General features: G+C 52.5%; 1 protein-coding gene across 19 annotated transcripts in view; it reads right to left on the bottom strand.

Moving 5' to 3' along the window:
* Positions 1-24,837, bottom strand: part of PTPRS (protein tyrosine phosphatase receptor type S) — a 166,377-nt gene that overhangs the window by 25,068 nt on the left and 116,472 nt on the right. For 6 of the 19 annotated variants that reach the window (XM_064636953.1, XM_064636952.1, XM_064636958.1 and 3 more), the window contains 14 exons: positions 22,599-23,180; positions 21,585-21,718; positions 21,283-21,427; positions 15,092-15,397; positions 12,854-13,047; positions 12,398-12,424; positions 10,424-10,541; positions 6,398-6,988; positions 5,619-5,716; positions 4,684-4,937; positions 4,204-4,297; positions 3,780-3,995; positions 1,169-1,326; positions 188-199 (listed from right to left, as the gene is read on the bottom strand). In XM_064636953.1, coding sequence (XP_064493023.1) covers positions 188-199; positions 1,169-1,326; positions 3,780-3,995; positions 4,204-4,297; positions 4,684-4,937; positions 5,619-5,716; positions 6,398-6,988; positions 10,424-10,541; positions 12,398-12,424; positions 12,854-13,047; positions 15,092-15,397; positions 21,283-21,427; positions 21,585-21,718; positions 22,599-23,180 — 2,929 coding nt within the window. The remainder of the gene's footprint in view (positions 1-187; positions 200-1,168; positions 1,327-3,779; positions 3,996-4,203; positions 4,298-4,683; positions 4,938-5,618; positions 5,717-6,397; positions 6,989-10,423; positions 10,542-12,397; positions 12,425-12,853; positions 13,048-15,091; positions 15,398-21,282; positions 21,428-21,584; positions 21,719-22,598; positions 23,181-24,837) is intronic. The other 13 variants (XM_064636956.1, XM_064636961.1, XM_064636957.1 and 10 more) reach the window with 5 other exon arrangements.

Here is a 24,837-nt window from a genome sequence, read left to right as displayed (position 1 = left end):
CTGGGCTTGCTTTCCTTTTTCTGCTCCAGTTCAAACACAGTCCCATGCTAGCCTGACACAGGCTTTCTGTAAGAACAGATCTAAGGGTAGGAATTGCACCAAAAAAGCCCCATCACCACAGACAGCAAACACTGCTTAACACACAGCAAGAAAGAACCTGAATAAATGGCAAATCTGATGCTCTTACCTGTCTGGCTTGCTGTCCAGGAAAGCAGTAAGTGGAGAGAAGACAAGACAAGACAAATGTTCAGGTTAGAAAGGACTTGCAGAGGAAAAGGGGAAGCATTTGCTCAGCTCTAACCCTGGCAGCACAGGTGGGAAGGTGGGCCCAGCAAAGATCACCCAATTAGATCAGAGCTAATGGGCACCAACAAGGTGTCTCCTGAGCCCAGAGCAGCTTCACACCTGCTGGGATGCAGAGGACACACCCACCTGCATAAGTGAACACACCTGTGCAGATCAAAGATGGAGCTGGGTTAGGAGAGCTCCCTCCACTCTGGGTATGAGATGTCCCAGCTAAGGACTCCCTTGTGTTGGCCACTGCTGCCATCATTTATTTTGCTCAGCTTCTCCTTCCCTTCCTGTCCCCTTCTATTGCACAGTGAGGCCTGTGTGTGTTCAAGGGACCCCCAGTTCTCATCCACATGCCACGAGCTGCTCAGAAAGCCAAGGAAAAGGGAAACACTTCCAGGGGTTGTTCCCTCCTCTCTCCTGCAGACTCACACCCTGCTCTTGTCTCCTAATTCCAGCAGAAAACCAGTTCGAGAGGAGGGGAGGTCTCTGCTGAGCCACAGGTCAAAGATGCCTTCTCTGCATCCCCCTCACTGTGCCCACACACAGAGAACGGGGGCCTGAGGCTGTGAGCAGCAATTCTGGAGGAGGCAGGCAAGAGTCCTGACACACTCATTGCACACGTGGCTGTGAGACAAGCACAGCTTTCCTGAGAGTGCCACAAGGTAGATTCTGAAGCAGCAAGTCCCTGCAACCCACCGCTAAATCCTCCTGTGCCAGGCACACCCTTCCATTCCGTTGTGCCTCAGGGCTCCCCTCTCCAGTGGAAGGATTTCCCTCAGCTGACCACAGCAGGACCAGGGAGGACATTCCCTTCAGGGACCAGGGCTGGGGACACTCAGCAGGGGCTGGGATCTGGGCAATGAGCAGCTCTTACTTTTTGTAGAGCAGGATGGCGATGACGATGCAGATGATGAAGACCACGGCCAGCACGGGCCCGATGACCCAGATCAGCCCCTCCTCTCCATCGATGATGGGCTGCGGGTCAGGGTTGTCCAGCTGGATGGGGTCGGAGAAGGGACTGGCAGCAAAGGTCTGGAAGACAGGGAAAGGTGGTGGAGCACAGCTCAGAGGCGGAATGGGGACTGAAAATAGCAGGCAAGCATACAGAATTCCACAGGAGGAATTGCTAGAGAGGATGTGAGCTCTCTGCAGCACAAACCAAACAATAACAGGGAAAAGGCCATTCTCTGTGAGCATCCATATCATGGAATATCCTGAGCTAGAAGGGACCCCCAAGGATCATCAGTCCAACTCCAGGCCCTGCACAGACACCCCAACAATCCCACCCTGTCCCTCAGAGCGTTGTTCAAATGTTTCTTGAGCTCTGGCAGCCTTGGGGCCGTGGCCACTGCCCTGGGGAGCTTGTTCCAGTGTCCCTCAGGGGGAAGAACCATAGGACAGGGTATCTTCATCCTACAGTGCTCCAGGTGACACAGAACACTGAAGGATCACACTCATGTGAACTCTAGCCTGCCTTGGGCCTGTGGCTCCCCTCATGCTGCAGCCAGGAAGGTGCTTTTCAGAGAACCAGGTGGCTGTGCCTCTGTTTCACCACATCTCTGGGCCCTTGCCACTGCCACAAAAAACCAAAAACTTTTTCCAAGCTCTCATGTAACCATCTGGATTTTGACAGTCAGATGGGATTACAGAGCGAAAGGGAAGGGATTAAAACAAGAATTAACGCTTGGCCTGGTGACTGAAAAAAACCACCCCCCACAATTAAATACAAATTAATAAAATGCAGTATGTTCTGTTCCCTCTGCAGTGAACTGGGCTCTTGAGGAGAATCAGAGGAATCAGAATCCTGACTAAAGGGCACTGCTTGTTCTCAAGAGCACTACAATCTGCCCATTCCAGGGAGGATGCATTCCCACCTTACAGAGAAACTCCAGAAACCGAACTGCACAGAGGAGAACTGGCATGGCTGGTTTCGGAGAGGAGCCAGGGACAGGACAAGAACAGTGGCTCTGAGTCCTTGGACTCCATCAGCCCTGAGCAGACTGAAATACTGCTCCATACTTGGGAACTGCTGTGGATCCAGGCTGCTGTGAGAGAGAGTCTGCAGCACCTTGTTCTAAAGCAGAAATTACCACAAGCTGCAGTAATCCGATTGAGAAACCCATTCAGAAGCGTGTCAGCCTAAGCCTTTAATATCAAGTACACAACCAAATATTTATTGGGGAAAAAACCCTCTGAAAACCCTTAATTTCCAGTAGCTCCCTGCTACAATTCCACAGGGGGATTTAAGAACAACAGAGCATTAGGCTGTTTGCCATTGTGCAGGAGGGAGGAGGCAGGTAAATATTAAAACAGTTGTTTTCATAAAGCCAAACACAGCCCCAGTGAAAGCAGCAGCAATGTTGCAGTGGTAGAGAGCACATGTAGTTTTCCATAAAAAAAAACCCCTCCCCTTTGTGTGTGGTGGGAAATTTAGCAATGACCAGGGGGTGTGATATGCTCCCAGAGCGGGATGTTTGGGGTCATTGTTCTGAGGAATTAAAGGACAGCCTTTAAAGGAAAAGGGGTCTGACCTAGGGCTCTCTGAACTCGAGTGTAAGTCCTGAGGGGACAGTTCAGTGTTCCTGCACATTCTGGACTCCAATTTGTAGCCACAAGTATACAAGTCCTGCCCAGGAAGACTGGGAATATCAGAGCTGCCTGTGCCATTGGCCTGGCTGCTTGGAAGAGCATGTTTGTGTAATGCAGCCACAAGCACCAACAGTTCCAAGAGCCACATCCAAAAGCTTCACAGCTGGAGTGGAAGGTCTTTACAAAATAAAAACCTGAAGGATCTCCTGGGAGAAAGTTCTGGGGAATGCCAGGAGGGCAGCAGGGCTGCTGGCAGCTCCCATGGGAGCAGCTGCTGCCTCTGGTCCATGAGGGGGATGAGGGGCATAAGGATCTGGAGAGGGCAGGGGAAAGCAGGCAGCACTTCACAGAATCACAGAATGTGCTGAGTTGGAAGGGACCCCCAAGGATCATCAATTCCAACCCTCAGCCCTGCACAGGACCATCCCCAAGAGTCACACCCTGTGCCCCAGAGGATCATCCAAGCACTCCTTAAGCTCTGGCAGCCTTGGGGCTGTGCCCACTGCCCTGGGGAGCCTGGTCAGTGCCCAAACACCCTCTGGGGGAAGAACCTTTTCCTGAGATCCAACATAACCCTGCCCTGACACAACTCCAGGCCATTCCCTGGGTCCTGCCCCTGGTCCCCACAGAGCAGAGATCAGTGCCTGCCCCTCCTCTGCCCCTGCCCAGGAAGTTGTAACTGCAGTGAGGTCTCCCCTCAGTCTCCTCTTCTCCAGCTGAACACACCAAGTGCCCTCAGTGTCCTCACACGGCTTCAAATCAAGGCCCTTCCCCATCCTCATTGCCTCCTTTGGACACTCTAAGAGCTTCATATCTTTCTTATATTATGGTGACCAAAACTGCCACAATACTCAGGGTGAGGCCTCACCAGTGCAGAGCAGAGCGGGACAACTTACGGCCTCAGGTTCCTGCAGCACTGCCAGGATGAAGATGACATATTTCTGCCCCGGCTCCAGGGCTCTGTTCTCAAAGTTGTCGTAGTGTTTCATGTCCCCCAGGATGAAGTGGGAGGGCAGGGAGCGGAACCGGGCAGCGATGTAGGGCTTGGGGAAGTCCAGCTGTCGGGAGTGACGGAGGCTGCGGCGCCGGAGCCTGGCAATGTCCTGAACCAGCTGCAGGAGGCAGAGGAACGCTCTGAACCCCAAGAAGGGAGCGGCAAGGAGAGCCAATCCATCCCTCCCAGACTGCCCACACCTTGGCTACTCTGAATGTGGAGAACAGGAACCCCAAAGGTCCCTTCCCAGCTCTCAGCTCACCATCCCACCCCTTACAGATGCCTGCTCTCTCCCCACAGCCGGCTCTGGTTTCGCCCACACTCACCTCCTCCAGGTCCATCTCCTCAGGGCTGCCCAAGGGGTTGAGGAACTGTCCTCCCCGGGACTTCCTCAGAGGCACCACCACAATGTAGAAAGCCCTAAGAGTTGGAAATAATCAGAAGAAATAGAAGGAACAGAAGGAATTAAACTCCTTCCACAAGCCACAGAAGAAGAGAGTGCACACACTGATGTAGGTTTGCCCAAACTGCCCCACTGGCTCAACCCAGCAAGCCCCTTATTTTTAATTTAGCTCCTGGAAGGAGCTGGAATCAGTGGCCACCCCATGTCTCCCTTATGTATTCCTTTTGCATTTCTTTGGCTTTCCCTGTTAGCTCTGGGAAGCACCTCCAAAAGGCAAGAGTCAGGAAAAGACTGAAAATGGAGGGAACACTCGTGGGTTTGTACCGTGGCCTCCAGCCATCAGAGCTGAACCCCAAAACATGAACTGAGCACCCCCCCAACCAGCAGTTTAACAGGGACCTACTGGACAGGCACAGAGCTCTTCACGTCAGGGAGAATCACCACCACGTTGCCATCGGCATCAGGCTTGTGGGTCACCTCTGGCTTCTTGGACAACATGTCAGCAGCAGTCCAGGCAGCAACGTTCTGCTGCAGCCCCCCCATGCTGTTGCCCTGGTTCATCAGCACGAAGTTGTAGAAGGTGCGGGGCCTCAGGTGGGTGATGAGTTTCTTGGTGGTGCGTCCGTCCACGTCCACGTGCAGCCCGTTGTACTGGATCTGTAGGAGGGGAAGAGGTTGTCCCATAAGCAAGGCTGATACTGCTCAAACAGCCAAACTCCTTCCCCTTCCTCCCCATTGCTTTGGTTTGCAGGGATCACAGGGCACTCAGCTGTGCCAGAGAACAGAAGCGTTTGAGTGGGGAGCTCTTGATCTCTTGTGCCCACTGCACGAGGCAGATGCAGGTCAAAGCCTTCAGATTCCTCTGGGAAGAGCAGTTTTTATCCAGAAATGAATATGGAAAATGGAAAAATTATTATTTAGGTTGGAAAAGACCTCCAAGATCATCGAGTCCAAGCTGTGACTGATCCCCACCTTGTCACCCAGCCCAGAGCACTGAGTGCCATGCCCGGTCATTCCTTGGACACCTCCAGGGATGGGGACTCCAAACCTCCCTGTGCAGCCTCTTCCAAAGTTTAACAATCCTTTTCATGAGGAAATTCTTCCTGACCGAAAAGTAACTTGTCTGGGGAAGCGAGGATTTGGTAACAGAGATGGGAATGCAACCCAACAGCCCTGATTTTCAGCCCACTTCCTTGAGGTAGTGATCAACCATTACCTGCCCATATCTGAGGCAGGAATCCAGAATTCTTGCCTCTTACAACTTCTTATTCAACCCAACAGACAAGATTTCCAGGAAACTGGGAAGAAACACGGATCTGACTCCTGAATTCCACTTGCCTTGTATGGGGTAGGAGAGTTGTAGTTCTCAGGGAACTCCCAGCTCAAAAGGACGGATGTCTTTGTCACCATCTTCACCTTGAAGTTTTTGGGTAAAACTGCGGAGAAAAAAGTGAGGAGGAAGGGGAGAAAGGAGAAGAAAAGGCAGCAGAGGGAAGGAAGAGCAGGAAAGAGAAGGAAGAGAATGTCAGGTGCTGGAAGAGGGCTCTGCCAGGCTGGGTCTGGCTGCGGCTGCCGGAATGGAAGGGATTGTTCCCTCCTCCACACTGTGCTTGAGTTTTGCCAAGGTCCATCTCCCAGTGCTCCCTGTTCCCTTGCCTAACCCCAGGGAGGGCCTGTGGCTTTGCCCCCACACTTTTGGGCCTGGGTGGCTGCTGCAGGAACGAGGTGCTGGCTGGCTGAGCATGCTCAGGTGAGGAAACCCATCCCAGCTCACGGTCTGAGTGTGGTGTTTTTTGTTTTTTTTTTTTAGTTTTCTCTTTAATTTTGGCTGTTTGCAAAAGCTGAAGAAAAGGCTCTTCCCACCTGTGTGTAGCGACTGGCCCCCCCCTCCAGGTGCCAGTGACAGAAGGTGTCCGGACTTAACTTAGAAGAAAGTGGTAAAAGGGACTTACCTGGCACAAGGCAGAGAGGAGCGGAGGGACTGAGTGTGACACCACAATGCTTTGCATTTACTCACGAGCCTGGCTGAGCCTGGCCTGACCTCTCCAGCTCTCTTGCCTCCCGGCACCAGCCCCGGATACAAGGGGAGAGAGGGAGGAGAAACCGGTAAGTCCTACCTTGATCCAGCTGGAACGTCCGATACTGGACGGTCGGGCTGTAGGGCCCGGGGCCTTTACTGGTGTGAGCACGGATTTTAACATCATAGGCGGTGTTGGGTTTGAGGCCGTTGAGGGTGTACGAGTTCTCTGGGGAGGGGGGCAGGTCTTTCTCCAGCAGGTTGCCGGGAGAACCGGCTTCCCGGTAGGCCACGGTGTATTTGACGATGGCTCCGTTGCGCTCGGCCAGCACGGGGGGCAGCCAGCCGAACTGCACCGACATGGCAGTGACGTTGCTCGCCTCGAGGATTTGGGGGTAACCCTTGGGGATGTCTTCGGGGGTGGTGAGTTCCTGCACAGCTTCCTCCCCGAAGCCAGCCCGGCTTTTCACGGCCAGCTTGAACACGTACGTGGCGCCCTTGTGGATGCTGGGAGCCGTGTACTTATCCTCCAGCGCCGAGAACTCCAAGGTGGCCAGAGGGTCGACGTCCTTGCGGCCAAACTGGAGCCGGTAGCCCAACACCTGGCCTTCCGCGTCCAACGGAGGCTCCCACTTCACCAGGAGAGTGTTCTCCTCTGTCTGGTGCACAGACAGGATGGGCTTTCCTGGGACTAGGAGAGAGAAGAGAGACACCTTCAGCCAAAGGTGGGACAAGGGGAGAGGGGATGAAGAGACTCTTCAGCTGCAGCAACAGGGTCCTGAAGCCAGTGGCAGTGTTCCAACTGGGCTCTGTGTGCCATAGGGTATTCCCGTGTAACCCAAGCTGCTCTCACCCACCCTGTGCAGGTGGATGGTGTCTATCCAGTTTAGGAAAAGAGGAGCACTGCCAACATGTCAGCTGTGAGGTACTGACACATTTCTGGATTTATTTTCTCTCCTGTGCTCAGGATGGAAAGATGTGCACAGCTCCTCCCGTATCCCTGGACCACACACCCTCCCACTGCTGGGAAGAACAAACTCAGGAGTCCTGACTCCCAGCCTCCTGTCCCAGTTGCTTCCCAGAGCAGGGAAGAACAAACCTGGAGTCCCCAAACTCCTGTCCTCTCTCTCTCTCTCCATTACACAGCCCAACTCATGCAGAAAGAGACTGGAACAGATTGGCTCAGGCTGGGAAGTCCAGAGCAGCTGAGGGTGAAGTAATGAAGGATGGGGAAGGAAGTCTGGGCAGCCCCAGGTCCCGAGCAGCAGGCACAGGGCCAGCTCAGCGAGGCTGGCAGGCAGCTCATTGCCCAGTTGGGTACAGAAGGAAGCACAGAGAGTGGAAACAGAGCCCAAAATCTGTGCAAGGCAGAGGGCAGGGAGAGCTGCTGCTCCCTCCGTGTGGTTTTTCTCCTCTAGAGGAAGTGAGAAGCCCTCCAAGTGCTGGGGTGTTTCTAGCGAGCTCCTCCTTAACCTGTCAGGGAGCTCCTCCGCATTTGGGGGGATTTGGGGGAGCTCAGCAGTGCCATGTCTCTGCCTAATGAGCCCTGGCACTGCCTGACTGCCAAGCAAGCCCACAGCCACAGTTAAATGACACGTGCAGGCCCAGAGGTTCCCGAAGGCGGGGAAAGCAGAGCATTAATTCCAGCAGCTCACGCGTCATTGACACTCAGCTCCACTATTAGAGACCCAATTCCCTCCTCTCCGCCTTGGTGTTTCTCCTGGTCGGGCAGGAGAAGGAAGAATGGAGTTGGGAGGGACCCCATCCTGCTCTCCCAGCTTAAGCCCAGCTGAGGGGTGAGGGTTGGAATGCTGGAGTGGCTGACAGAGGGAGCAGGGAAGGATGCAGGATCCTGACAGGGAAAAACTGGGGAACCCCTTCTGTCTGATGCCTCCACTGACACCTGAACACGAGGATGAAGGTCTGTCTCTGAAACAAATGCTTTACTCCTTCCAAACTGCCAAAGGATGGCTAGGGAAGGAGCTGGGAGAGGCAGCCTCCTCCCTTGGGAATGCCCAAGGAACACATTAAAGAGAAAAACAACGCCATTACCTTTATGTTTCAGTTTTTATCACAAATGTTACTATAATCAGCTGAGCTTGAAAGTATTACATCTGCACAACAAATATTGTTTGGAAGGAAGGTGAAAAGAAAGCGCAGTGGGGGGAAGTGTTTTATTTTGCAATTGGTTTGGACAGTAAAGGAGAAAATTGGATGTATTACTGTATTTAAATTCAGCCCCCAGCCCTGAATGATAAAGAAAGAAATCTCTCCTCTCAGAAGGTGTATTGACTCAACACTGCAAAGAAGGTAAGAATGTTACAGAGCCATTTGGAAGATTTTTTTTTTTTTAAATAGCTATTTCAGATTGGGGGAAATTGAGTTTTGGGTAATAGCTGCTGTGCTGGAGAAAACATCTCTCTGTGACAGATCACCTGCACTGCAAATCCTAATGGGGAGAGATGAGGGAGGGTGACAAGAGAGACTGACAAGGAAGCAAGGCAGAGAGAAAGGCTCTGAGAGAGGAAAATGGAAAGGCTGGAGAGCTTTGGAAGAAGGAAAGGAGAGGAGAGAACCAGAGAACTAGTGAGGAGAAACATGGGCATGGCTGGAGGGGAAGGAGAAGAGGGTGAGTGAAGCAAAAGGCTTCTCACAGCACAGTGACACTGCAAGGGGTGAGCACAGGAGCCTGAGAGCTGGCACCAAAGGTGACACCTGCAGGAGCTGTGTCCTGGAAAGCAACCTCCCTCTCCTGTGAACCAGTCTCTGAACTGGGCAGGGGAGGCAGGAGGGGAGAGAAAGGCTGAAATCCCACCCACTTGTCTAAACAAGCACATGAAATGAGATGGGGATTGAGTCAGGGCAGGGAAAAGGCAAGAACAGGGAGGGCACTGGCAGCTCCAGCCCTGTGTGTTCCAGGAAGGGCTCCCGAGCTCTCTGTCCTGCACACTGGGCTGAGTGTCTGAGCTGCCTCTGGAGCATGGACAGAGGTTTCCAGCTTAATTCTGCAGTGCTGGCAGAGGCCTTAGATGCCTGCAGAGGCACAGCAGTGCTCTCCCAGAAACAAGGGATGATGTCAGTTTATGCAGCTGCTACGGGCAAGGTGAAGACAACAGCTCCAGAACTATGAAGTGAATAAACAGATTACCAGGGTTGGGAAGTTACAGACAGAGAAGTGTAAAGGGGAGAAAGCCCTCACTTGAAAGCAGGAAAAAAAGAAAGAGCATGAGCAAAATGGAATGAAAGAAGGTAACCACAATCCAACAAGAGATGGGCTGGGTGAGGGACAGCTCCAGGTCTTCCTTCACTGCACAAAGCCCTGCTTGCAAAGCAGAGCAGGGGTTTAAGTCATGAGAGCAGAACCCCCAGATGCTGCGAGGGCAGGTGATGTGTGTACCCATCCTTTCTGCCTGCTGCACAGCTGTTTGGGGGAGCAAGGGGCACCCTGCTGCCCTTTGTCATTCCTCTGTTCAGGCCCTGCCATCCTGGCTTGGCACCAGTGTCTGTACTGAGGCTGGCAGGGACTGTGCCAGGAAGGTCAAAGGAGGGATGAACCTGGGTATGTGCAGGCAGAGCCCAGGTCCCCGAAATGTGAGCCAGGAAAGGTCAATACTGTCACTACTTCTCCCTCTGCTAGTCCTGAACACAGGGGATGTATATTCAGACATGATGCCAGAAGAGAAGAGTGGGAGGACAAGCCACCACTGTCTCCTGCTGCTCTTCAGATCTTTGAAAGTCCCCACCACAACAGCAGAGCTCTGCCTCTCCTGGCCCCAGTGTAGCTACACAGTCCCTCCAGTGTCACACCAGGCAGAGTCTCTGTACTGCTGGTGCACTGGAAGTTACAGAATGAGAGATTAAAAGTGATGAATTCATCCCCTGTTGCATTTCTGGGTGTGCCTGGGCTTCCTGCAGCACTGGGCAGAAAACTGTGACATCTGGTGAGGGCTGCATGTGAGGAATGAAGGGGTTTGTGCTTTGCTGGAATTAATTTGGGGCAGCATGGCACTTACTGCAAGTCTGTCCTTCAAGAAGGGAGTGGGAGAAAAGAAGGTGAGCCTGGAGAAAAGAGCACCTTGGCTTTAGGAAAGGGGTGAATCCCAGTGGTTCAGGAAAAGGCTCTCACCTGCACCCTTGGTGGTGACCACCTTGGGCTTGCTGCGAGCACCATCTCCCTTCATGGTGTAGGCGGCGACGGTGATGGAATATGAAGTCTCTGGCTGGAGCCCAGCAATGACCATTTCCTGTTTGCAAGATTCCAAAGGAAAACCCTGTCAGTATTCGGGTCCACACACACGGGCAGATCTCTCCTCCTTGCAGGAGTCTCAGCCCTTTTCCAGCATGCAGGAAAACATTGAATCCGAAAGCACGAGACACTCTGGGGCGACTGGAGCTGTGGGAACTGGCAGGAGAGTGAGAGCCACAGGATGAGGCACACACACCTCTGTGAACACAGCCTGGCTCTACAGGGCCCTGTTCAAGGCGTTCTCCTCCAGATCTACCTCTCACACATTCCCTGTTTCTACACAAACCACTTCAGCATCCAAACGCCGTCGCTCCCTTCAAAGCTTTCCTCTCCACTGTGCAGCCTCAGAGGAGGGCTCAGAGGTTTCAGGGAGATTACATTTTTTTCACCATTACCCCCTCTCTTCTCTCCTCAGAGATATTTTTAATGCCTTCACAATATTAAAGGGATTGCTTGAACGTAAAGTGCAAGACAACGTTTTCAGCTCGCCCACTAAAGCTCCCTCCTAAATCCCACCCCCTCCTTCCCATCCTCTATCAGCCTTCCCACACCTGGCTCCCAGGAGCTTTTGTTGGAACACTGGCCTGAAGAACAGCCCTTCTCCAGGAGGGACCCAGCCCTTCAAAGGGCTGTGTTGGAAAAGGAACACCCGTGCTAAATCAAACAGGATGACAGCACATGCAGCAGGGTTTTCCCCAAGGCCTCGGAAAGGAGGGAGATGGGAATACTGTGCATTTTTATGGCTTTCCTCTACCACCCCTTCATGCTTTTGATATTAAATCTCAGGGCAGCACTTGGGAAGAATTTGTTAGTCCTGAAAATAACTATTTCCCCAAAGGTGAGCAGGGAGTGGAACAGCAGAACTTCAGAACTGTGGGATTTTGATCAATGGGTCTGGAAGCTGTAGGATGCAGGGACAGGTCTGTCTTCTGGAAGTCAAGAACTTGTTCTGCTTTCACACCTGCCACTGAGTTTTATTAAGATTTTAGGCAAGGGGCTTTGCCTTTCAGGAGACTCAGTTTCTCCATCACAAAAACAAGAGGCCCCCTCGCTTCTGTAGGGCACTTGGTCTCCAGGAGACACAAATACAGTCAGTTTAGTCGTGTGTTATCTTAGGACCCTGTCATTCCAAGGAGGAAATGCTTTCTCCTGCTGCTTTGTAGCTGCAAGATTATGGAAAACATTTATCATTTTAGCAGAAATAGCAAATGCCAAACAGCCAGGCTGATTTTAAGGTACTTACAAGTAAAAGCACCAATAGTGATTCAGTGCTTTGTATCAATGAGTTTTTAAGAATCTTGGCCCTTTCAGGGCACAAAGTGTTTGTTTATGCCCTGTTTGTTTACAGCTCATGACTCATGGATTATGAATTCCCAGTGCTTCCCAGCCTAACTATCTTTTCCAGACACAGAGGTGTTGCAGACCAGCCCACATGAGCACCCTTGTCAAGTGGAAGGTGTCCCTGCCCATGGCAGGGAGTGGAACAAGATGGTCTTTAAGGTCCCTTCCAACCCAAACCATTTTAGGACACTGACATGTTCAAGGCAGTCCCAAATTCAAGATCCCATCTGCTTCCCCATGGAGGAGCAGCAGCAGATCCATCTTTCCTTTGGAGCCAAAGGGAAAACCCTGTGGGGTTGCAGCGTGCTGACAAACGACACGATCACAGAGGGTCACAGATCATAGTGACAGGGTGGGGACAATGCATGGGAACACCACCAACAGGCTCTAAAACAGGCACACAGGCACTGCAAAAAAAAATAAAGGAAAAGGAAAATATCACACCACAACAGGAAGTGGGAGAAGGGAAGGGACAGAACCAGGATGGGAGAGGATTTTTACTGGTTTACTTACGTATTCAGCAGTGTCATCTGTTTCCCACTGGGCAGAGAACAAGAGAGGTTTGGCACGTGAGAATACAAGAGGGGAAAGAAGGGAAAGACAGAGACACAGCATGAGGAAGGAGTCCCTGAGCAAGCAGCCACACAAGGTCAGAAGTTACCAGGCCAGCATGAAGGAAGAAGTAGAGTGGGAAAAATTAGTAGATTCCACTGTGGCCTCTGCCTGAATTAAAAAAATTCCCAGACACGGGGAGGATGGATGATATTTAGTTCAGCGCTGGGACAGCAGTTCATACTCTTCCAAGTAACTATTGCCTGGGAGCACAAATGAACTGCAGAGAGACAACACAGACCTTGTCACAGGTTCTCATCTGCCTTCTCCAGTTACAGTGCTCGGGATGAGACACGGCAGCCGCAGCACCCACCCCCTCAAGGATTCCAGAGGAGATTGGAGCAGGTGGGTCCTTACCTGGGCATCAGCCAGCATGATGTCCTTGATCTGGGGCAGCCCCCGGGCCTCTCCGTTCTCCATCCGGACATAGTGCACCTGGTATCCCCGGATCTGGCCGTGCTGGCGGTTCTGGACTGGAGAGCGCCAGAACACTTGGATTGCAGTTGAGTTCAGGACCTCCACCTCCACTTTCCGAGGTGGTGCACTGGGCACTGCGAGGAAGGGAAGGAAGTGGGAAGAGTCACTCAGGGATTCCTGGCTGGAGCCTGTCAGTGCACCTACAGGACATGCACAGCCTGAATCTGCAGCCCAGAGACGAGGGGGAAACCTACCCAACTAGGAAGGGGAGACCCACCAAAGTAGGATGGGGAGACCTACCAAACTAGGAAGGGGAGACCTACCAAACCAGGAGGAGGAGACCTACCCAACTAGGAGGGGGAGACCTACTGAAGTAGGAAGGGGAGACCCACCAAACTAGGAGGGGGAGACCTACCCAACCAGGAGGAGGAAACCTACCCAACTAGGAAGGGGAGACCTACCCAACTAGGAGGGGGAGACCTATCAAAGTAGGAAGGGGAGACCTACCAAAATAGGAAGGGGAGACCTACCCAACTAGGAGGGGGAGACCTACCCAACTAGGAAGGGGAGACCCAACCAACCAGATATCTCATCATCCATCACCAGTCCTACCCAGTGAAACAGGGAAGAAGCTCTAGGGGACCTAATCTGCATGGCTTGGAGATCTGGAGGGAACAGGTCCACCTCATCATCCAGCCATCCTTCCACATGCTCCTCTGTGCCCAGTTTGCTCAGATGGAAGGAACCAATACAGTTCCAGATCCCATTCCAAGGGCAAAGGCAGTTTCTAACAAGTCAGGAAAGCTGTGATCCTGCCTGTGGGAGGCCAGGGTGGAGAGGATCAGGAGGGGGACTTGCCCTTGGAGCTCCCTAGTCTCTCAAGCAGGGCAGGTGGGTTATAACCACTGCAGAATCTCAGGACAGCAAACAAGAGATGTCTTGGATAGAATTTGGGCTGATTTTTTGGAAATAATAACAATAATAATAGTGATAACAACTACAACACAGGGTATGAGAGCTTAATCTGCAAGAACACCCCACTTCCTTTGGGAGGGTCCAGTTAGGTGTGGGCAGAGGCTCAGAGAAACAGGATCAACACTGAGGACAAACCTGATGCTTTTTTATAAATTCTTTTGATTTGGGACAGAGGAAGAACACCTGAGAAGTTTGAGATTTCCTTATGTTACTTACTTGACCTATATTATCTGAGGTCCTACCCTCACAGGGAGGGTGCTCCTCTCCCTTCATGCACACATTCCTGCTTTTTCCTGGTTTTATTTTACTGTAGAAATACCAGGGAAATTCAAGTCTCTGAGTAGGGCCACTGACCTGTTATCACTGAAGGTTTCTGGAAACTTTAACAGATTCCTCCTTTCTACTACTAACCAAAACTTTGACTTAAGGAGGAGCCAGTAACAGGGAATGTGTGGGAAGAACTCTTAATATTTTAAAACATGTGCTCTGGGGCACAGAGTGGGATTCTTGGGGCTGTGCTGTGCAGGACCAAGAGCTGGACTTGGATGATCCTTGTGGATCCCTTCCAACTCAGGATATACTATGATTCTATGAAACCAGTTTCTGGCAGCAGCGGTCTCCTCTGATTCTGGTGCCTTGCTGCCTCAGCTGATCCTGGCTCAGTAAGGGCATCTTTTCAGGGACAGTGGTGCAGCTGGATGTTAAAAAAGCCCCCCAGAAGTCTGAGAAATGCCCTAAAGCAGGGCAGGACAACCCTCCACAACCCAGTGCTCAAAGGGCTCGGGGAGATGGCAGCAAAGGGCAACTCACAGCTTTGTGTTCATCACCCCAGTGGTCCCAACCTCCCTGGGGCATCACCAGCTACCCATCTATTGCCACGGCACAAACAGCTTCACCAGTGCTACATCCTGCAGGGGCAAAGGACTTTAACACCTCCTCTGGGTCTGCCTGGTGTGCCAACACAAAGTAATGGGCCCGCTGGGGACTGGAAGTTGGGTGTGATCCCCCTCCAGCTTTGGTCTCACACCACCGGAGGCGTAAGAAGGGATTTGAACCATGGGAAGGGACCGGAGCCATGGGAAGGGACCTGAGCCATGGGAAGGGACTTGCTGGCACAGGAACCAGGGCCACGAATTCCCAGGGCCACGAATTCCCCAGGGGACTTGGGGAGGGGGGGGGGAAACCCAGAAGCAGCTCAATTACCATCTTCATCCGTGCGGACGATAACCGGCGAGCTCTCCGGGCCCGGCCCCACCTCCGTGTGAGCCACCACCGTGACGCGGTACTCCGTCCACTTCTCCAGGGACTCCAGAAGGATCTGACTGGTGGTTGGGGGGATATCATTCACCTCCTTAAGCTCCGTGTCCTCCGAGTCCAGCGCTCGATAGTAGACGCTGTATCCAGCCAGGACGCCGTTCTGGCTCTCGGCCGGAGGCGGCCGCCAACTTACCAGAATGGCGGTGGATCGAGTGCTGACACATTTTACATCTTGAGGGGGGGCAGACGGTTCTACGAGGGGGGGGGGGAAAATTCAGGAGGGGGGGAGAAGGGGGAAAAAAAGAGGAGGAGGAGGAGGAGGAGGAGGGGGGAAAAAAAAACAAACAAAAGATGGGAAAGATAAAAGAAAAAAAAAAAGGAAAAAATGGTAACAAAAAAATCTAAAATAAAACGTACGAAAATTTGGTTTAGGAAGATAAAATTAAAAGAGGAGAGAGCTTTTTTTTTGTTGTTGTTGTTGTTGTCGTTGTTGCCTTTTTTTTTTTTTTGAAATGAAGAGGGTTTTTTTTTTTAGAAAAAAAAAAAAGCCAACGGAAATTAAATGGGGCATCAAAACTGAAATGGTGCAAAGCAAAGGACTAAAGCAGCAAGTGGGCTCGCCAAGAGGGGTCCTGCTGCTTCCACTGAGCATGGCTGGCACAAACTAAGCACCCAGCTGCATCCTATAAAAGCCCTTTCCTTTGGCTCCCTGTTTTACATCAGTCTGGCAAATCCTGCCCTGGCTGGGAAAGTACTTTTTTCCAACCTCAGTCTCTGGCATCTTGAATTTCTTTGAAGGGATCTGTGAAAATTAGGTAAGAAAAGCAAATCTTTTGCCAGGAGGCTTAAATGTAAGAGTTTGTACCTCCAGATGGAAGCGATTAGTTGTCCACAGACTGGAGGAGGCCAAATCCCACGGTGGGAATGCCCAGGACACTGCCAAGCAATGAGCCCATGGTGTGTTCAGAGAGGAGGGTTTGGAGAAAACACTTGCAGAAGGAGGGAGGCAGCGGGGTTTGGTGAGGTATTCAGGCACCAAGTGGGATTTTCCAAAGCTGCAGCAGGTCCAACTCCCACTGCCTGAACTACACCAGGGTGTTTCTGAACATCTCAGGAGGGCACCTTGGGAAGGGTGGCCCTACACAGCTCCTGTTCATCTCGTGAGGAAACCTTGGGAAGTGTGGCCCTGCCCAGCCACCTTCTCAGGGTGGCAGCAGACACCTGGCTAAGGGTGGTGAGGAGGTGGGGGAGGTGGAAGCTCCAGCTCTTCGTGCAGGGCTGTGCCTGAGGTACAGGAGAGCTGCAGGAAATGTGGGTTTGTTAATGGAGATGCCACAGGTCTGAGACCTTGGCAGAGTCTGGACAAAGGGTCTGTCACTTCTGTACTCCAGCCTGAGCCTGGGCACTTGGGGGAATTCATGGAATCTCAGGATGGTTTGAGTCGGAAGGGCCCCAAAGTTCATCCAGTTCCACCCCCTGCCATGGGCAGGGACATCTTCCACTAGACCAGGTTGCTCCAAGCCCTGTCCAGCCTGGCCTTGGACACCTCCAGGGATTAGATCACACTTCTGTCCATCCCTAATGACAATCAATCAGCCCGGGGAAGCACAGTGTGATCCATTTTCGAGGCAAATCTATAAATCCAATCTCACCCAACTGCAATAAAGAGCTTTTAACTCTCTGCAGACGCTGCCAGAAACTGGGGCGAGCTTACAAGCCCCCCAAGTATCACCTGGAAGAAGCAGTGGATAAAAGCTGGTCACAACTCCTCATTCCTCTGATGCTTTTTAATTAACAAAAAGCTCTTTAACTGAGGAACGGTTGTTTTCAAACCTTGTACCTCCATCCTGAGTCACAAGCAGATCTTTAGGCCCAATTTGCCTTGAGGACTCTGCTGAATCCTTTGGCCAGTTTGCACTGGAGTGAGAGCCACACATTTTCCACATTCCTCCACAAGACAGAGGGAAGTGGGTTTGCAGAAAGGGCAAAGATACTCCTTCCTCTGTAGTCTGAGCACCCTGCCCAGCAGGATATTTGGGGTGTTTTCCTCCTATTTCTATGCTTTGTTGCTGCCTTTAACCTGGCAGAATGACCCCCTTCTCCTCAGCAACTCCCAGTGAGGAGGCTGAGTGCCCCAGCCATGGCTGGCCACACAAAATAACACAGAATATGTCAAATGAACAAAACCAAAAGGAACAAACTGGAAAATAAAACATAAATCAGGCTAGTAATTTGAAACAAACAAAAAAAAACATCAGAAAGAAAATCATAATAATAAAATAATACTGATATAAAAAGTGACTCCTTCCAGAACATTCCCAGTCTGTTTACCTACCTTCCACGCTTCAACTGCTAACTTATAAGACTTTCTTACAAGAGAGCAAGAGGAACTGAGCTACGAGGCCAGACCAAGCTCCTGGTGGGTTTCTGCACATGACTGGCTTTTAAAATGCCACTCTGCCCATGACTAGTCATCCTGAGTCCTCCCCCTGCCAGCAGAACCTCAGCTATTGCAGAAATGGCAATTTTGGACCCCAATCTGCTCTCTTTTGCTAAGCTATCAGCACAGAGAGCAGGGAGCAGGGTGGCACATTCCCACTGATGGATCTCCTTCCCTGTGGCTCTCTCCATCTGCCGGGATTGATGCAGCACCTTACCCAGAACAGAGGTCACTGCTCCTCCCACACCCCAGAACCAACTCAAGTCCGTTTCAAGATATGGAAGGAAAGGCTGAGCCCTCTCCCATTGCAGCCAGGATGCCATTCCCTTCTTTTTTTTTCCTCCCCAGCAGAGGCTGGTCATATTCAAATCCACCTCTCTTACTCACACCAGCCAAAGCCACCACAGCCGAGAAACCCACTGCAGAGAGGGTCTGACCTGACCTACCCTTCCATCCTGAACCTCATTCTGAAAGCCCCAGCGAGCAGAGCTCAGCTCCAGCCGGGCCTGGGGTCACTGCACCGCAGCTGCTGCGCGTGTCTCGCTCGCTCACTCACCCTCTACTCCAGCACAGGGACCTACCGAGAGGCCCTGAGGTGAGGCCTCCTTTTGGGATGGTTTGCACTTTCTCTGGTCAAAAAGGAGGGGTTGGGGGGTGTGATATGGGAGAAGGCCCAGGTCCCCCCCGGGCCCCCTCCCCGTCACTCTCATCGGCCGCAGCACTGGAGGGAAAGAGCCGCCCAGTGCTGGCTGACGCTGGAGACGCGCCCGGGGAGCTCATGGCACTGAGATTCCTTCACAATCCAGCCCAACCTGTGTGACCCTGGAGACGTGGGGACAGCACGGGGACCCGGGGAGCTGCTGCAGGAGGCCAAGAGCCACAGCCCAAACTGGGGGCTGCGAGTTCACATCTGTAACCAGCCCCTTCGCTGGACAGGGAGCCGTGGCACGGGCAGGAGCCCCCAGCCAGGAGAGCACCACCTTTGTCTGCTGGCCTGTTTTAACCAGCAGACAGCATTTTGGGATCCCTCCCCACCCTCCCATGGGATCCAGGACATCTGTGAGTGTGTGCAGAGCCACACACCTGTGGGTGAGCCTGCAGCAACAGGGTGGACTGTATTTGTGAATCTGCTTGAGACCAGCCAGTTACTCACCTGAGCTGCATCTTTTACATGCTTTAAAGTTGACTGTCCAAGCCACAAGAATGACCCTTACTGACCTTGTACAATATATCATGTTTTTTAACCCTTTAGGTACCATAGACTTTGGATAAGTTTCATTCACTTCATGTACTGTGAGGAAGGGGGACGGGAAGGAGAGCAGAGCTAATGGGGGGGAGGGAACATCCTTTCTTAGGCAGGAACAGAGGGTGAGAAAGTCCCATTGTTCCTCTACACCTGCACATGCAGCCTCACAGCACCCACCCTGCCACCCCTGTCTGCTGCCCACGCTTTTCACCCCGAAATTTCCAAGTAGGAACAGTTGCCAGGGAGCCCTGGGAAGGTCATGGCTATTCAGAAAGGGCAAACCAGCTTCTTCCAGCCATGAGAGTTCTGTTAATTTGTTTTACACTCTACGTCTCTGGTACTTGAAGAGTTAAAACCCAGCTACTTCAAGAAGAAAAAGATACTTTACCTTTAGTTTAATGGATTTTACTTTGGTTATGATGCTCAGGAGGAGCCACCCTGACAGGGAGGTGCAGGGAGGGGGTGCAGTGCAGGGGGCTGCAACATGCGGGGAGGGGGGAGCAGCGAGGGGGCTGGGAGGGGATCTGGCATTCTAGGGACAAGATGCCATCGTGGTGTGACATCACCCAGCAAGGGACAGACAGAGAGAGCAGGTTCATCAGGCTGCAGAGCATGCAGGCAGGCAAGCAGAGAGCAGAAGAGAAAAGAAAGAAGAGGCATGGAGCGGGCCGAGGAGGAGCTGAACGGAAAAGGAGCTGCGGAGGGAAGACACAAAAGCCTGTCCCGAGCCAGAAGGTCTGTGAGCCGAAGGATGCCGCCTGGACCAGGGAGAATTGACTCGTTCCTCCAACAGCCAGCCAGGAAAAAATGTTTCACCGTGTTACAGGACACTGACAGCTCCCAGCTGATGTTCTTAAGAGCGTTAAATTAATGGAACTCTCCCTATGAAAGCTGAGCTACAGAGAGAGAAACCCGGCCCTGTTCTGGGCAGGTGCCAAGTTAGAAAAAGCCCCAAAGCCTTCCCCTTGCCCAGATCCCCTTCTCCTCACCCTTTAGGGACAAATTTTCAGCATCACTAAGCCCTACTGCCATCAGCTCCCACACCCTTCTTCCAGCCTGTTTTATTGAACCAGAAAGAACAAATCCCAGACCCTCTTTTCCTCCCATCCCCACAGACCTCAAGGAGAGAAACCCCTTGGAAAACAGAAGCAGAGTGTAAGTTTAACACTTATTTTTCAGGTCTTTTCAGTTCATTTCCCCCTTCCCACAGTGATGCTCCCTCTGACAGTACCACACTGGGATCAGAACCAGCAGATGTGCAGCAGAGTCAGGAAAGGATTTTCCTATGAAACGCAGAGAGAGTATGGAGAAAAAAAAAGAGAAGGAAAAAAGGGGAAAAACATTTGAAGGAAAGAAGAAAACAAAAATCTTTGAATGGAGTGGAGGCCTGAGAAAGCCCCAGTGAGGAATTCTGTCTGTGCAGAAACAGACTCCCCTTTCTTCCCACTCCTCAGAGGACAGAAAGAGAAGGAGAAGGGGAAAGAGAGAGACAGCAGGATGTGACAATTAAAAAGCCCAGCCCAGAGCCTGCTGTTCCCCCTTGTTAGGGACTCTGAGGGATGGGAGTGGGTGCTCTCCCTCCTCACACTGGTGACCAGAGCCATTTCTGAGTTAGTTCTGCTCCCGGCTACTCCAAACTGCAGCGGAGTGATTTAGTAGAGATGAGAGGAGACAGAAAACACAAAGAACAGCTGCCACAGCCACTCATGCAGTGAAAAAACACCTCATTTAAAAGCAAAGATCTGTGAAAAGCCCAGGTTGAAATATTGCCATCCAGGGTTATTGTCCCCGGGGCAACAGCAAAGGGAGACAATCCATTAAACTAAAACCAGCACGTTTTGTTGCATACACTCCACCCTGGTATCATCAATATCCCCCCTCCCTGCCTCCACATGACTCCTTTCTCCCACTCTGCTGGAGCCCAAATGGGACCATTCCCAGCACTCACTGGGCCAGCAGATCTTCCTCCCCACAGCTGTGGAGTTGCTCACGAAAAAGAGCACGAGGACTGCTTCCCCAAAGGGCGGTGAAAACGTTGGACTTGGGAATATCACCTCCCTTTCTCCTCTCCCTCCGACTCCCCACCATCTCCGTGCTCCATTGCCTGTGCCCCCCTTCCCGACGGCTGCTGCTCGGGCTGCGTGGGGACAGGCTGGTGGGTCCTGCCCTCCCTGAGCATGCTCAGCACCACGAGCCCCTCGCTGCTCCCACCCCACGTGGATGGTGCTACCTGCCCCCCCCCCAAAATGCTCCTCGCTCACATCTCAGCTACCTGGACCAACAAAGCGAGACAGAAGGGAGCAGGTCCCAAAGGGTGTCCCCCCCTCACCCATCCCCGCAGCGAAACATCGCCAGCATCCCCCCCCCCAGCTCCGTACCCCTGTGCCCACCATCTCTGGCTCCCTGACTGTCGTCCCCTCAGAGAAGGGTGGGAAAAGGAGAGACACCTACTAGACTGCAAGGTGCGCTCTCGGACCTCCGGGGTGAAGGCCCCCAGGCCCAGAGCCGAGCGGGCGGCCAGCCGGAAGACATACTCAGTGTTGGGCTTCAGGCCTTCCACGGTGAAGGAGGTCGTCGGCTCGAAGTTCTTCAGCACCTGAGGTGGGCGAGGCGGGAAGAGAAAAAGAAGTAAAACCAAACAAAAAGGAGCAGAGGTGAATCCTGCCCAGAGACTCCTGCCCTGCTCCCCTCTCGCCGGGAATGGAGGGGCTGGGATGCTCCCCAGCCGCAGCCTTGCCCCTGTCTGGACTCACCTCCTTGCTGTGGTCTCCTTCCTTATAGAGGAGCTCGTACTTCACTATGATCTCCTGGCGTGGAGGGCTCCACGTCAGCACGATGCTTGTCTCGGTCTTGGCATCTGCTCGGAAGTTCATCGGCTGCCCAGGAACTGGCACGGAGAAGGAGCGGATGGGGCCGAGGAGGCAAGATAAGAAACAGGAGGAAACACATTAGCTTGGCTAATTAGAAGGCTCCTGCCCTCTCTTCTTCAAAGCCTGTGTGGGAAGAGCACGTCAGCAGCAAAATGCCACACTGCAGTGTGGGCAGGTCCTGCCTCTAAAGCGGTGGAGTTAAATCCCACTGCAGGACTCCAGCATGTGCAGAGCTGCTGGAGATGAAGTGTCCCACTGGATCATATTCCTCTTTCTCGGCAGTGTGGAACACAGCCCTTTGCATTAATTCCCAGTATTACACGATTCTGGAAGTAGGAAGCCCATGAGGATTCAGGGTTTCCTCACCAGCACCCCATGCCATAAGCACTGAAAAGAATGTTGGGTGACAGCCTTTGATAAAACACCTCGTGTTTGCAGCTCAGCACATCTGCTGTGACAATTAGGGCTTTGTTTTGCTCCTCTTGCAGAAAAGAGTAAAAAAAGGCTCGTTTCCCACTCATCTCTGACAAAGTAGTTTCTGGGTACTTCAGGGAGAGTCAAGTGTTCCCACTGCCTGGGCAGTGAGTGGTTTAAGGTCTATCAAAGACATTTAGAGTTATAAAAAGGCTTTGATTGGAAGGGACCTCAAAGATCTTCCAGTGCTACCCCCTGCCATGGGCAGAGACACCTTCCACTAGCCCAGGTTTCTCCAAGCCCTGTCCAACCTGGCCTTGGACACTTCCAGGGATGGGGCAGCCACAGCTCCCCTGGGCAACCTGTGCCAGGGCCTCTCCACCCTCACAGCCAAAGAATTTCTTCCCAACATCTAATCTAAACTTCCAAACCCAACCAACACCTCTCCTTCCTGCAACCCAGGGCAGTGACACAGGCGCTCACCTCCCTGCTGCGTCTTAACCTGGATGGGGTCGGAGAGGGGCCCGTCTCCCACGGAGGTGAAGGCCAGGACCCGCACGGTGTAGGTCTCATCCTCGAGCAGGCTGCCCACCGTGGTCAGCAGGCTGTCATCCACGTTGTGCTTCTGCCAGTTGCTGACGGGCTGGTCGGGCTCCATGGTGTAGTACACGCGGTAGCCGCGGATCTGCCCGTTGGGCTCCACCGGCTCCTCCCACTGGATGATCATGGTGGTGCTGCTCAGCATCCGGCCCTGCACGTTCCGGGGGGCGCTGGCAGGAGCTTGTTCCCCAGTACGAGTGACCACCGACTCGCTGGGAGGCCCCTGCCCGATGCTGTTGACTGCAGAGACCCAGATCTCGTACTCGGAGTTGGGGCTGAGCCCCCCGATGCTGTAGCGCGTGGTGGTGATGTCCTCCTTGATCTGGTACGGCCCGTCCTGGCTTTTAGACTTGTATTCAATGACATAGTAGGACACGGGGTCTGGGTTTCCAGAGTCCCAGGTGATGGTGATACTTGTTGCTGTTGTCTCTGTCACCATTGGAGTGCCGGGAGCCTTGGGAAGTGCTGAGAATCAGGAAGAACAGGCATTTAAAAAAAAAAAAAACAAACACAAATGCTGAAATGGTGCCTAATTGGGCTGGTTAGGGCTGCGGGAGCCGGAGGCACAGCACCAATCACGGCAGCTCGGGAGAGTGCTGCTGGAATATTATGAACCTAGTTATACACTCTATTATCCTCCTTAAACTGCTCCATCAAAGGGAAGGCGTTCAGCTAAACATCTGGAATCATTAGCTCAGACTTCAGCTGCACATCCGCCGGCTCACATGGCAGGGAGGGGAAGCAGCTTCGCAGGAGCTCCTTCCCAGCACACACTCAGATGTTCCGAACGGCTCTGCCACTGCGGAACCTCCCCCTCTTCAGCAGGAGGCAGCGGCACAGCGTGGGCTGAGCTCCTCAGAACAAAACCCCATAAATTCTGGGAGTGCTTCCTCTGAAGCCACAAAGGTGTGTTAATACTCATCTCCCTCTCCCTCAGCCAGATGACTCCCCTTGGAGCTTGTTGGGGACTGCACGATGCTCAACAGCTTTAACAGCAAGTGTTAAGTCTTCTCTAGCTTTACCTGTCCTCAAGCTTTATGTGTTGTCCTCACTACACTCTTCAGACCCTTTCCAACCTCATCTTACCACAGAATCCCAGATTGGCTTGGGTTGGAAGGGACCTTAAAGACCATCCAGTTCCACCCCCCTGCCATGGGCAGGGACATCTTCCACTAGACCAGGTTGCTCCAAGCCCTGTCCAACTTGGCTTTGAAGCCAGTCTTCTCTAGACCAATAAAACTTTCATTTCTCCTTTCATCTTCTGCCTTGGAGAGCTGTGGATGCTCACATGCAGCAACGTAAGAAAGAACAGGATTCAAATAAAATGACAAAAGGCAGAAGGCACCAGCAGGGCAAGATTCCCTATCTGAGGAGATGGGAGAGTTGGAAGCAGAAGCAATCTACCCTTCACAATAGCTTTTTAAATTGAGAGGATAAGACAGGGAAGGAAGGAAACACTCAGGAAAATAAAGAGGACCTGAGTCCAGCCCCAGGCATCCTTCTGCTGGCACGAGAGCCCACTCCCTGTGCAGAAGCTCAGGATGAGTGTCATGCCAAGAATCACTAGTCCCTGCTCATCTCTCCTGTCAGACCTTCCACAGGCAGATCACTGATACAACACAATTGTTTTTCTTTATCCCTCCCCTCTTCCAGTGTGTTTCTCCTCTCATCCCCCACCCGCCGCATCCTTTCCCACCCCGTCTCTCCCAGATCCCTCGTGGGCAACACCAGCACTCGGAGCAGACACCAGCTCACACAGAGCTCTACACTCACCCAACCTCAGGGGCTTCCTGCTTGGGTTTAATACTCCCCTGCTGAGGATAGAATAGATTGAAGATGGCACCCGTGCTCCTCTTGGGAATCACTAGCTGGAAGCTGGGGTTATTCCCCGTCTTGTTGAGGCAACAACGGCCACTAAGATGCTGGGACTAAGCTCTACTGCAAGGGTTCACATGCCAGAGATCCTCAGGGCCTTGGCTGAATCTCTAACCTTGGAACAGGATGGCATGCAGGCTCCAAGCCATCCAAGGCTCCTTGCAAAGTGCCCAGCCAGCCTCATATGCCAGGACAGACACAAGCATGCAGGGATTGGAGCCACACTTCTCTTCACAACAAACATCTC

The sequence above is a fragment of the Pseudopipra pipra genome, chromosome 27, assembly GCF_036250125.1.
Source record: "Pseudopipra pipra isolate bDixPip1 chromosome 27, bDixPip1.hap1, whole genome shotgun sequence".
Lineage (NCBI taxonomy): Eukaryota > Metazoa > Chordata > Aves > Passeriformes > Pipridae > Pseudopipra > Pseudopipra pipra.
Note: the sequence above shows the minus strand (reverse complement) of the source record. Positions and strands in the feature narration are given on the sequence as shown.